Consider the following 14,006-nt stretch of genomic DNA (forward strand, 5'->3'; position numbering starts at 1 on the left):
AAAGGAGTTGTTCCAAGTTTTGTTTCTTCTTTCTTTCGTTTGTTTATCTAGAATTTTGTTCATGTGGATTTTATTGGAACAGTTTTCAGAATTAATCAAACCTAACAGAAAAAAAACGTCCTATTTTGATTAATAAAATTCCCATCATTAAAAAAAAAATATTTTATTGAAAATTGGGCATGACGCAGCATGATAACCTGATTTAATTAGATGAATGATCACATTCACACAGTCACACTGCATGTTGTTTTAGCATGCTTCATAGTTTCTATCATAATTTGGACTGAACATGATAGATCTAAAATTCATAGCTGAGAATCTGTCCCGAAATCAACTTAAACAGTCATAAGAAAACAATTTATATATCTTTCATCCTAATAAATTCTGTGACCTAAACTTAAATGGTTCAATGCCCGAAAATCGTTATAAATGGGAGATCCTAATCATCAAAAGAGATCTTGGAAATTAGCTAGTATGGTCGCAGAAATTTTGGACCTTTGCATGAAAATTAATCTGTTTTGGGAAACCTTGTCCCCTCAGGTTTTTTTTCTTCTTTTATTCTGTTTCCTGATTATTATTTCTGCTGTAATTACTATTGATATCTGTAATTCTGCTGAGATCTACAATAAAATCTCTGTTACTGTTTCAAAAATAGTAATATGGCAAAATTCAAGCATGAAATGATACACATATAATGAACAAAAAAAAAAACAAAGAAGACATGGCTAAAATGGTTGATCCAGAAAGCATTTGATTACTGAATGCTTCTTAATTTAGGCATGTTGTGCTTTCTAATTAATGATCATGAGTCAGAATCATACAGTGGAATAGTAAGGTTCAGTAGAAGTTCATTTGATCATTAATTAGAAAGCACAGTGTTAAATATCAGAAAGAAATATTCTTGAAGAGGATAAATAGATTAAATCAAAAGATCTTTGTTTTTAAGAAAGATATTAAGGTATTGTATAATAATACAAGCAAACAGAAGTACTGGAGAAGGCCATCTATTCAATGATCAATGTAGTTTATATGCTGGATTCCAGTGTTGATGATTCAATCCTTTCCCTTTTGATTTGATGGTAAAAAAGAGGAGGCTCCAATGGGAAATCTCTACAAATTGGAGGGCTATGGTCATGGACCATGCATCCACTGAAGGGATTTTTTTTCTTCTAAACCAATATTTTTTGAACCAAGAACTAGGGGCAGAGGGACAGGAATATTAGATTGAATGAAGTGATGAAAGAATTTATCGAGTTGCATGATAGGAAAATCGTTAAGTTAGTTGTACTTGACCAAGCTAGGTTTGTGTTGTTACCTTTGAAAAGGGAACTCTTAAAAAGTTGGTTTCTGTCCTAAAGTTGAAATAATCTTAAGTTTTTGAAATCTCTAAGCCAAATTGTCATGATAAGACACCATGGTCAAAAGAAGAGACTCAACCAAGTCGAGCCCGAGTCATTAATTCTCGGTCTTCTTTTCAGATCTTCGAATTTTTACCTCCTTAGTTTCTTTTTCCTTTTCATTGTATAATGTTTGCTTTTTCTTTTTCTTTGTTCTGGACCATCTTGGTTTTCTCTTAATGAAATTTATTGCCATTATAAAAAAAAAGTTCTCGAACCAAGATTCAACGATAAGAAATGTTGATCAAGATCTCAACATATTGAAAGCCAGACCACCTCGTGAAGTTTTTTACAGTCAGAAAATTTGACCAACTTAGAGAATAGTTGGGTCAAGTTTCATTTCCATTTAAAGACACAAATTTGAGTTCATAGTGTATCAAGTCTTTTTAGAATTGAAGCAAATTCAATTAGGGCGATACCTCATGCATTTGTATTTTGATTTGGATTTGAGTTTTGGAAACAAAATACATCAATCATCTTCGTGATCATGTTTTGAGAGAGGGGGAGAGGGATGTCTCGCTGCTGCCGGATCAACGTTGAGGAGCAGCAACGGTGAAGGAAGTTGCCACAAATATTGATTTCCAAATAATGTCTCGCAGAACAGATTTGAAAATCGGAATTTTTGCACGGTTGTAGCTTATTTGGAAATCTAAGGATTTGATCCAGTTCAAAATATCAACTAAATCCAAATCTAAATCTTGTGGGTATCCAAACGTGCCCTTAAGTATTTATAAAAAAAGAGGGATTGTAAACTCACTGGCACCCTTGCAAATTTGAGCTCAAAGGGCGATCCTATTGGGTGAAAGTCACAAAAGTGCATTTTTTACTGACTTTTACCTGCTATTCATGCACTTTGGTGATTTTCACCTAATGGAAGCACCTTTTCACCTCAAATTTGCAAGGGCGCTTGTGAGTTTAGAATCCCTCTGAAAAAAAAAACACACAAAACTTAAGTTTGCTTGAAAACGCAATCAAGTGCTGAAAAAAACTAGATGGAGTCCACAATGTACTAGGAAAAATCAGATCATACATAAATAATTTAAACTCGAATAACTTGGTTAAGTACTTGATTAGTTTTTTACTTTGTAGATCTACAAAGAATAGAAATCGCATGCTTTCATGATGGATTACTACAAAATCCAAAAGAGGTATAGCACATACCTCAGCCTTAGAAATGGGTTGTTTATAAACCCCTTGTTCCAGCATGCTGACAGAAAATTTTAAATGGTCAAAAGGATCAGAATCAACAGATCATCTCAAAGATGTTCAGTGAAGTAGCATAAATGAATTTCACAAACCAACATCCTAGAATCACAGAACATTAACAAAGAAAATATTATCACCAACATTTTATTACAGGCACATGATCTAGCGTGGAAATCTAAGAGTTCTTTATTTGTCAATCAAGATAGTTTATGTCAATCAGGAAGGGAGAGCTTTCTTTGAGATGACTTCAAAGGATATTCCATTTTGTTGTAGTCTTTCCAGGAGATCCGTTGGGCCGAAAACAATTCCTGCTGGAAAAACACCTCCTTTCGGCAAGTTCGCGCGTTGACCCAATAGAATAAGAGCGCATTGAACTAGAATAATTGGAGTGGTCACATATCCAACTTCAGGTCCAGAGACTCTGGTGATTATTTCCATATCAGGTTTTTTGTTTCCCTTCGAAGCAAGACTAATGTCACTGTAACCATGCCCTACAAACCACATTTTAAAGGAAGCACTACTCACTTCTTCTTCTGTAGGGCCCGTCTTTCGGAACATTCCAAGGGTAAAGATTTCAGGGTATTTTAAGAGTAGCGACCTTCCAAAGGCAGTACTTCCGAAGAGACCGATGAAAATTCCTATTAAGATAAATCGAAATACCCCCAACAGAGATTTGGAGCCTATTTTTACTCCAAAATGTACTGGCTTCACAGTGGACCAGAAATTCTTTCTTTTCGCAATGTCTTCATCACTGTCTTTAGTCCCAGGAAGGCCATGAGGATTCTCTGTCAGAAATGAAAGTGTTCTTCGGACGACAATGGAGTCTGCAGAAGGTAGCTTTACTGCCCAGAGACCAATTGATTTCTGATGTTCTATTGTTGCTCCTTTCGAAGGAAGGGGGCCTGGAATCTGCAATAAAATCCACATTTTTTTATACGCACAAGTCCCGCACAGCAGTAAAAATATCTGTGAAGAGTCCACTGAGAATTCAAAGCAACCAACATTCTAAAATTCAGATTGTTCTATAAACAAGTAACAGGCCACATTGAGTCCATTATTATAATCTTTGTTAAATTAGTTTAGAGAAGTAGCGAAAATATAATAACAATTAAAAATATTTCATAGCATTTCTTAAATTACTAATGCAAACTTCATTAGGAAACCAACCCTTTCCTAAAATGCGACTTCAAATTTCAGTCAGTATATCACATTTCATAGCATTTCCATTGAGCATACTAACTGGAATAAGGAAAAACTATGTCTTATCTATACCATATACAATGGGAAAACTTGGTTTGTTGAGGACAAGCCCCCAAGTTATTCAAGACTTTTATAATGTAAATTTCCTTATAGACATTAAATACTTTTTAATATACATTTCTTTACAGCCATTAAATATCTTATACTTTATTAATGTAAATTTCTCTATAACAATTAAATACCCTAAAAATAAAAATTTCTTTATGTGTTAAATACCTTACATAACAAACAACTATATTGAAGGTATCTATATGGTGTTGTATGCTATACTATATTATCATTTACATATATGCAGATAAACATTCAACAAAGCCCGCAAAAAGGCTAAACCACTGATTTTTATCGACATTGATCTTAGAGATGGGGCGCCAATATAGCATAAGACCAAGATCATGTAGGTCACTTCATGGGGAACCACCAAGTCAATGGCCATGATCAGAAATGTATGTTATGCAGGGCCCAAGGTTGATCGTATGATCATATATATAAACAATGATCGTTTGGGTAACAAACTCATAAATTTAGGTCAGCTTTCGAGGTCACCAAAAACTGGTCCTTATTTGCGAATAAGGTTATTTCAGTTTAGTCTTATTTCCAAAAGGAACATTGAGGCCTATTTGGAATAATATTACATGCAAAAAATTTTGAGTATCCAAAGAGGCCAGTAAGCTCTTGATTCTTACCATCTCTACTTTCCCTCACACAAACTTAGTCATAAAAGCACATAGTTTTGCATCAATAATGTTCGTTTGGGCATAACACATGCTGATTTTATGTTATGCAAATTGCAATTCTGTCATATCTCTCTGGTCTGCATGATAAAACCAACTCAGAAAACCATCTAAATTCATGAAAACACCTGATTCCATTCAAACACACAGAGATGATTTTCTTATTACAACATAGAACTCGACTCCATATCGAAGCAAACAGGGTAAGAAATTCCACTTCAAGAGATCAGCATTCCACAAAAAAAACCAGAACAATAAAGATCAGAGAATCTTCAGCATGATTTATCTCCCCTGCCTTACAAAATGCAGCTTTTTCAATCCAAAGATTCCAAGCAACTATAAATAACAGACTGTAAACCCATAAATTTCTGACGCTACTAATGAACCCTTAAAACTTTCTGGAATGATAAAAATAAGCTCTCTAAAGACAAGATAGAATAAGAGCTATTCATGGGAATTGAAGAAACTACATATTTCCTTTTCACAATTTAAAGAATAGCCCTACCTAATTCCAGAGAAAAATTAACAGCGTCTACAAAGCAGAAAGTAAGAAAAATTAACAGTGTCTACAAAGCAGATGGTAAAAGAAATTCAAGATGTACAAAACAAGATTGTTCAACAACACAAGCATAGAAAATTTCACAATTTCAATAACAAAGACCAGAGCAAGAACACAAAAGCACCCTTTTTTCAGAAAAAAGATATCACAATCCCAAATAAATAAATAACAGAAAACTAAAACCACACTAGAAATAAGGACCCAGATGAAGATAAACAACACAATCAAAATCAGAATTTCAAAACAAATAGTCTACAACACAACTCTTGCAGTAAGAACGGGCGCGCGAGCACATTCACAAATAAAAAATCATCAACTATCGAACAAAATATTACCAGGACAATACAAGAAGGATTGTTGACACCGAAAGAAGTTTGTTTCAAACTGTGCTAAGGTTAATCTAACCGAGGCTGATATGATTACAGCTACAAAACAGATAGTAAAAATTCAAGATGTAGAAAAGAGATTTTTCAATAAAACAAGGACAGAAAATTTCACAATTTCACTAGAGAGAGAGAGAGAGAGAGAGAGAGAGAGAGAGAGAGAGAGATCACAAAAAAGAGATCCCAAACCCAAATACATAAAATAACAGGAAAATAAAACCAGTCTAGGAATAGAAAATACCCAAATGAATATAAACAACACAATCAAAACCAGAAGCTCAAAACACATAATCTACAATACCAATTCTTGTAGCAAAAACAAAAAACCCAAAACAAACTTCATCAACTTCCAAACAAAACATCACCCAAACAAACCCACAACAAAAAAAAAAAAAAAACAAACCAAAAAAAGATTCTTACCACAGGCCTAGCTTTTCTGGGTCTAGACCTCCTCAATTCCAACAACTGCCCAGCATTAGCCACCCCCAAAACCGCGGATTCCAGCGTTGCAAAATTCCCCACAATCCTCATCTTAGACTCCAAATTCACATATGCCTCAACCCTATTTGGAGCGGCAGGCCCCACCCACTGCCTAGAATTAAACATCAGCCCCATTTCAGCAGGAATTGAATCAAACCCACATGCAGAAATCACCAAAGAACCCATTTTTAAACCTTTCTCATTATATAAACACTCCATTTTCTCCATAAATTCAGGTTCCCCACTAATATCAAGATAGTCAGTACCAGCCTCTACGCAGGCCGCGACTACGGGCTCTCCGTAGAGGCGAAATGGGCCCACACAGTTTAGGACTAGTCTGGTTTTCTTGCAGAGAGATAGAAGGGAAGATGGGTCTGAAATATTGGTTTCTAAGATGGGTATTTGAGGGGGTTTGATTGGGTAAGATGCCCATTTGAGGGTTTGTTCTAGTTTGGTAGGATTTCGACCTGATAAAGCTAGGGTTTTGAGGGGTGAAGATGGGGAATTTAGGAATTTAAGGGTTTCTCTCACAACGTATTTTCCTGTAAAACCAGAGGCTCCAAGGATTACAACATCAAAGGCTCTCTCTTTTTCCTCTTCCATTCCGTCTAAGTTTCAGCAAAAAAGGGGCTGAAAATTGGAATGAACTAACTGGAAGAACAACTATTTAAGAAGGGGGAAAGTGATAAATTTGCTCCCCCTTTTTTTCTCGAGTCAGCCTCCTCAGTGTGTTTATGATCCTCTTAAAATGGCGTGCAACTTGGGTCGGGCTCAATCCGAACTCGACGGGTTCAACCCCACTTTGGCTCGGGTTGGGTTGGGTTGGGTTGGGTTGGGTTAGGGTTGGGAAAATCTGACCTGATTTAATTTCAGGTTGAGTTAGGGTTGAGACCTTGGAAACCCGAACCGACCCGAACCCAACCTCCGTCCTATAATTTTATCGTGACTATTTTAAGATACTTTTTTTTTTCTTGTATTTTTCTGTTTGGCACTAGATGAACCCGAACCCAACCAGACTCAACCCGACCCAATTCAGAGGGGGGTTAGGGTTGACCATCCTCAACCCAAAGGCTCGGGTTATGTTGGGTTGGGTTGGGTTAGGGTTGAGGGAATGCTATCGCAGGTTGGGTTAGGGTTGGCCTCACCCGAGTTGCACCCATAGTTTTTCACACTTAAAAGATGCTGGACTGGGGGAGAACAGGGGGTGGATGTATCATTCCTCTTGAGAAGGGTGTGCTTCCCCATTGGGTGTGCTTGCCCAACCATATTTATGGTTCCTTTAATTTTTAGAAATGATATAGCTAATAGCATCTATAGAGGCTTTTATGTAAGGGCTCTTAATAGTGTAAAATTCCCACTTCCAAAAGTGCCCAACATGCAATAGATGAGCTTCTAACTGCTTCTAACCTATTTTTGGGAAGACTTTTCTTCTAAGGTGTGTGGTTGGTTTTATATTAACACTTGAAGTGAATGTGGAAAGTAAGTAACAAGCTCAAACTAGGCTCCACCCACATGATGCTAATGCCAATATCCAACTCAGTCCTAAGACAACTCTTGTCAAGGGGGGATTGATTTAGGCCAACAATATAACACACATTGTATAATGGCCACAAGTTTGAGTAGAGGAGAGCCAATGCATGTGGAAAATACCTACTTTGGTGGCTTCCCAATATAATCAGGATACAGATATTGGCACTCTCAACTTTTACTAATTGCACAAGCTTGTCTTTTCTTTTTAGTTGGCTTCTGATAGCTTTTTTGGGAAATGTAATAACCTTTGACGTCTGTTTAAATAATAAAAGACAAGATGAGTTAGTGCAATTACTAAATCATGGTAGTGTCTGATATCAATTGCCTAAGAAAAGAACAAAAAATCATCAAAATGACGACTATCCGATGGGCCAACTGATCCGATGGGCCACATGAATGTAGTCTCTTTCATGTGATCCCACCGTCTGATGACCCTAGACCCTGATCGAACTCAATTGACGATAAGAAATCATGGTTCAAAAGAATTCATGAAAAAAAAAATCCCAATTCCAATAGGAAAATTTTTCAATTTTACAAAAAAAATCCATTCATGAAATTTTTCTAAAGGATTCATTTAGCCGACTCCAACTAGTTTGGGACAAAGGCTTTGTTGAGTTGAGTTAAGTTGAGTTGACAAAAAACAAATCCATAGAAAATAAGTGAACAAACTAAGAAAGAAAATTCCATAAAAAAGTTTATTGGGAATCTCTTGCTAGTAATGTTTTTCATCAGCTCCGACGAGGTTTTCTCTCTGCGTTGTTTAAAAGAGTATGTTGTATCGCTTTAAATTAATTAATCAATAATATATTAATAATTTGGGATTTGCTAGGGACCATTGCAGAAAGGCATTTCGTGGCTGGGTGTCTGTTGCATGTGAGAGCAGCCACACAGGCTAACTTTTCAACAGATTTTGTCTTATTCATTTAATTCTTCTGAGATGGTCCCAAGCAAATCCTTAATAATTTTTAAGTAACATATCAACAGGTGATATTAAAATGAAGAATGCTAAACTGAAGGGCACCCTTGCAAAAACCAAGTTGCAAGGGCAACCCATTGGATCCATATCACCCAATCCCATTTCTAATGACACTGAAATTGCAGAATTAAAGGAATGACAAAAGCAGTTGGCTGACGTGGACCACAATGTGGTGCATTTGAGGAATGCTAAATTGAAGGGCTTCCTTAAAAAACTTAGTCACAAAGGTGCCCCATTGGATCCACCTTGTCCAACCACATTTATCGCTCCTTTATTTTTGCACTTTTTTTTCTGTGCCATTATAAGTGTTTTGGTGGTCTAAATCCAATTGAGTGTCGTTGGTTTTTGCAGGGGAACAGTTTACCATTCCTCATTATATAATATAATCTCAACAAATATTAAATTTCTACTAGAATTTGACAACAAATCCAAATAAAGTGGCCTAAAATTTTTTTTTGTACTTGATGGTGTAATAAAATAGGCCTATATAAATTTGAGAAAATAAAGTTTGTGCAGCTGCACAAATAATCTATCTATTTGGCCCTGCCCCGCCACGTTTTAATATGCAAGCGATTATGAATATCCTCTTATTTTAGTGCTGTTTTAGTGTTTTTTTTTAACAGTAAATATTTCTTTTATGCTAGTGATATTAGCACTACCATATTTTGATAAGTGCACGAACACGGCTTGTTTTTTTCTTTTTTATGGGCATTAAAAAGCTTTTTTGAGGTGAGGATTTTTTGTATGGGGCGGGGGCGGGGCCGGATATTGCATCCTTTTATGGGGAATGCAATATCCGGCCCCGCCCCCGTTGCCAGCCGGGAAAATGGACAGACACGTGGATAGGGTCAGTGTCTGTTATGAATCCCAGATCTAAGAGACCGTTCAGAGAAGGAAAAACAAGAACACAGAAGAGAAGAGATGAGGAGAGAAGAAGAAGAGCAAGAAGATAAAAGATATTTTTCATTCATTGCCCTCTTTTACATTCTACATTCCTATATAAAAGGGATTGATAATGGTTTTGCTTCTCTGACATATGTCAATGAAATTACATTTTCCCCCTTTTTACTAAAGACAAAACTTAGGGCTAATTAGGAAAAACTAATACAAATTAACGACTAATTACTTGCTAATGTAATCATCCCTCCAAACAGGGGTGCGCCTGATTCTTCTTCCCTTGTTATTTTCTCCAGATATTTGCTGTTCTTCATGACTGATGGTATTCATCGCCTCTGTTCTATGACATGTGTCCTCTGTAGTTACATGTTGGTCGGCAATGCTATCAGTGTCTGTCCATTTTCCCCTCCAACTTTGATTGGGTTAGAATGATCCTATAGGGCTGATTTTTTGTACACAACCTATCCACGGAAGGGCCTTCCAAATGAATGCTTTGGATCCCAAAAAAATGAACCAATAGGGCTGATTTTTATACCTATCTGTGCTATCTGTGCAGCTGCACATACTTTATTTTCTCTATAAATTTATCTTTTTATCAAATTCGAGTCACATATCTTCAAATACTCAACTCAACTAAGCCATTGTCCCAAACTAGTTGGGGTTGGCTAATGAATCCCTTAGAAAATTTTCATGAAGAAGGTGAATGGATCTACCTGGCTCAAATTGACAAAGTCTATTCCTGACACAAGTTGGGTTTGTCTACATGGATCATTTTTCTTCCATTCTCTTTTATCCAATGTCATGTTCTCTCTTATGTTTCTAGCCCTCAAGTTTTTTCTCACTATTTCTACTCAAGTTCTTTTCGGTCTGCCCCTACCTCTTTTTACTCAATCAACTTGGCACGAGTCACTTCTTCTCACTAGAACATCCAAAGGCCTACGTTGGATATGCCCAAACCATCTTAGGTGGTGCTCTCTCATCTTCTCCTCAATTGTAGGGTTGGCAATTTCACCAGTGAAAATGGGGACCCGCCCCGACCCGAGCCGCACGGGACGAGGATTCCCCGACTTGAAGTGGGGATGGGGATGGAGATGGACCCACCCCGTTTTAATATGCAAGCCATTATCAATATCCTCTTATTTTAGTATTGTTTAAGTGTTTTTTTTTGTTAACAGTAAATATTTCCTTTATGCTAGTGATATTGGCACTATCATATTTTGATAAGTGCACAAACACAGCTTGTCTTTTTCTTTTTTATGGGTGTTAAAAAGCTTTTTTGAGGTGGGGATTTTTGTGTGGGGCGGGGACGGGGAGGGGATGGGGATTCGGTATTCCCCGCGGGGCGAGGACGTGGATTCCCCACCATCCCCGAAGCGGGGACGGGGTGGGGATGGGGAGGGGACGGGGACGGGAAATGCAACATCCGGCCCCGCCCCGTTGCTAGCCCTACTCAATTGGTGCCACCCTTAATTCTATCTAATCTTGTGTGGCCGTACATCCATCTAAGCATTCACATATTTGCTACACTCATCTTATGCACATGTTGCTTCTTGGTGGCCCAACATTCTGAGCCGTACAACATGGCTGGCCTCAAAGCTATCTTATAAAACTTTCCCTTCAACTTGGTAGGTATTCTACGGTTGCACAGAACTCCTGAAGCATGCTTCCACTTGAACCAACCTGCTCTTATTATATGGTTAACATCCTGTTCAATCTCTCATTCCTTATGTAGGATTGAATGTACCATTAAAAATTATTCACTTGTTCGAAAAAAATTAATATGATTATCTTCAAATAGGGATTAATATGATTTTAGAAATAATATATTTAGGCTTCAGATATTAGCACTGCTATGTTTTGATAATTGCACTAACTCACCTTGTCTTTTTAATTAGCTTTTTGAGAGCTTTTTGGGAATTGTAATAACCTTTGACAGCTGGTTAAATAACAAAAGACAAGGTGAGTTAGTGCAAGAATTAAAACAAAGCAGTGCAAATATCAGCAGCCTATATTTTATATATAAAAAAAAAATGGTTACATATAATTACCTGAAAATAGCGAGTACGATAATTTTAGTAATGATATAGTTAATAGCTTGCAAGGAGGGTTTTATGTAAGGGTCTTGGTAGAATGCGTGAAAGTGTAATACTCCTACTTCCAAAAGTACCCAAAATGTAGATGAGCTTCTAACTGCTTTCATACCTACTTTGGGGAAGACCTTACTTTCCAATATGTGGTTGGTTTCTTACATTCCAATGTGAGGTAGAATTCATATTGTGATTAAGTGAATGTGAAAAGTAGGTGACAAGCTCAAACTAGGCTCCACCCACATGGTGCCAATGTCAATATCCAACTCAGCCCTAAGAGAACTCTTACCATGGGAGAATAATTTGAGCCAACAACATAACACACACTGTATACTAGCTATAAGTTTAGTAGAATTTAGAGTAGAGGACTGTGCGGAAAGACCTAGTTCGGTGGTCTGGCCTAATTCCTCCTGATATCACAATAGCTCCTTGAATAAAGCTCCCATTCACTATGTGAAACAACCAATTACTCCAAAAGCTTAAGCTGTTAGAGTTGGTGTTCTTCAATCACTTATACTTCAACACTTCCCCTCACACGGGTCCCCTCCTTTTGGGTTGGCCCTACATGTGGATTTTAAATATCAAGGACTTATTGGGTTTTGAACCCAAAACCTGTTGTGAGGCAATAGCTCTAATACCATGTGAAACAACCAATTAATCCAAAAGCTCAAGCTATTAGAGTTAGTGTTATTTGGTCACTTATACTTCAACACACTATTATCAAAGTGATTGGTAACTTCTTCACCAACTTTTCTACATAGATTAAATTCAGGAGGATGTCTAGAATATATCTCACTTCCTTGAGAACCAATTTATAGCCCAAATTGGTCTCGATACTCATATCACTCATCCCTACATTTTTAAAGTGCCACTATTTTCCATACATATGGGAAGAAATCCTTTGGTGGAGTAGCACGGTATGAAGTAGTGGTGTCCATCACCCAATTTAAATTCTAACATATGAGACCAAGGCATGATTATTTACAGTCCAAAAATATAATTACATCTCCAGCTATATCACTGACTATCAGACTATGGTGTCCTCCTTTCTTTTCCTCCTATTTCTTTTTCTTAATCTTTCGGCATTCTATTTTCAAATATCTTGGATTGCCAAAATAAAAAAAAATTATAACAAATATTTCCTTTTTCTTGATTTGGATCTTTCCTTTGACTTCTTATGGTTGTGCGGCTTTATGTGTATGATAAGTATTATTATTTTTCTATTTCAAAAAAAAAAGTATCTTATTTTTTAACCTATATTATCTTTTAACAAGATGGCTTATTTGGGATGTTGGTTAGTTTGAGTGAGTTAGGTGTCGTAGGAGATAAGTATTAGCTAGTTAGTCAAGGAATCTAGGGATAAGTGTTAGTTGGTTAGATGGGTTTGAGTTAGAGTCCATGTTGGAAGTGAGTCTTATCTGTTAGGAGTCCATGTTAGATGGGTTTCTTAAGAGTCCTGATCGTATGTTATTTTCTTCTTCTTTTAAAAGCTTGTAACTAGAGATTTTAGAGAATAATAAGAAAAAGTCATTTGCAGTTGTCTTTCTTAGAAGATTAGGAGGCCAGTTCCCCTTCGAAGTGGACCATTAATCCATCTTTTGATTGTTAATCTTTGTTTTGAGTTTAGAACGTAACAAAGTGGTATCAAAGCCGAGCATGGAGGAGCAATATTTGGCGCGTTTGGAGAAGAAGGTAAGCTCTTTAACTAACGGTCAAGAAATGAAACTCAAGATGATAAATGAGATGTTTTCGACCATGAATGCTCGCTTTGATCAAATATCCAATAGCCAACTATTTGAGCAAAGGGATAGCTCCCTCAACCAAACTCGGAATCTTCGAGCAAGCGAAGATGAATCAGACGGCAAGCTTGGGGTTGACGAGCCTAACTTGATCAAAGATGGCGGTGACCCAACGCCAGAGATTTCTATGCACGTCTTTGCTGGAGCGGAAGCACTCCAAACCATACGTGTTGAAGGGGTTATTGAGAGAGCCCATGAAGAATCTTTGATGGAGCCAAGGATGAAGAGCTTGCTCAATCGGTCACATGATCATCGCATCCCACTTTGCCAAGACAACAAGCCAATATTTCTATGGCCTTATTGGTACCCTAAGTCTCCAAGGAATGAGGTAAAGAAGATAGTTCTAACCAAGCCCCAAGGCATTATTCGACCAAATTTCCAGATGGCAAAGGTTCCACTTTAAGGGGGGTGGAATGATACATATCTTATTTTTTAACTTATATTATCTTTTAACAAGATGGCTTATTTGGGATGTTGGTTAGTTTGAGTGAGTTAGGTGTCGTAGGAGATAAGTAGTAGCAGGTTAGTCAAGGAGTCTAGGGATAAGTGTTAGTTGGTTAGATGGGTTTGAGTTAGAGTCCATGTTGGAAGTGAGTCTTATCTGTTAGGAGTCCATGTTATATGGATTTCTTAGGAGTCCTGATCGTATGTTATTTTCTTCTTCTTTTAAAAGCTTGTAACTAGACATTTTAGAGAATAAT

At 37.0% G+C, this 14,006-nt stretch overlaps 1 protein-coding gene across 1 annotated transcript; it reads right to left on the reverse strand.

Moving 5' to 3' along the window:
* Positions 1-2,634: 2,634 nt before the first annotated feature.
* On the reverse strand, positions 2,635-6,704 carry LOC143857197 (Saccharopine dehydrogenase). The gene is made up of 2 exons (XM_077367597.1): positions 5,957-6,704; positions 2,635-3,512 (listed from the first exon to the last, which is right to left on the reverse strand). The coding sequence occupies exons 1-2, from the start codon at positions 6,617-6,619 to the stop codon at positions 2,820-2,822; spliced, it is 1,356 nt and encodes a 451-aa protein (XP_077223712.1). The 5' UTR covers positions 6,620-6,704; the 3' UTR covers positions 2,635-2,819.
* Positions 6,705-14,006: the final 7,302 nt, after the last annotated feature.

Source organism: Tasmannia lanceolata, unplaced genomic scaffold, assembly GCF_043159265.1.
Source record: "Tasmannia lanceolata isolate RefF3 unplaced genomic scaffold, GAP_Taslan_0.1 ptg000003l, whole genome shotgun sequence".
Lineage (NCBI taxonomy): Eukaryota > Viridiplantae > Streptophyta > Magnoliopsida > Canellales > Winteraceae > Tasmannia > Tasmannia lanceolata.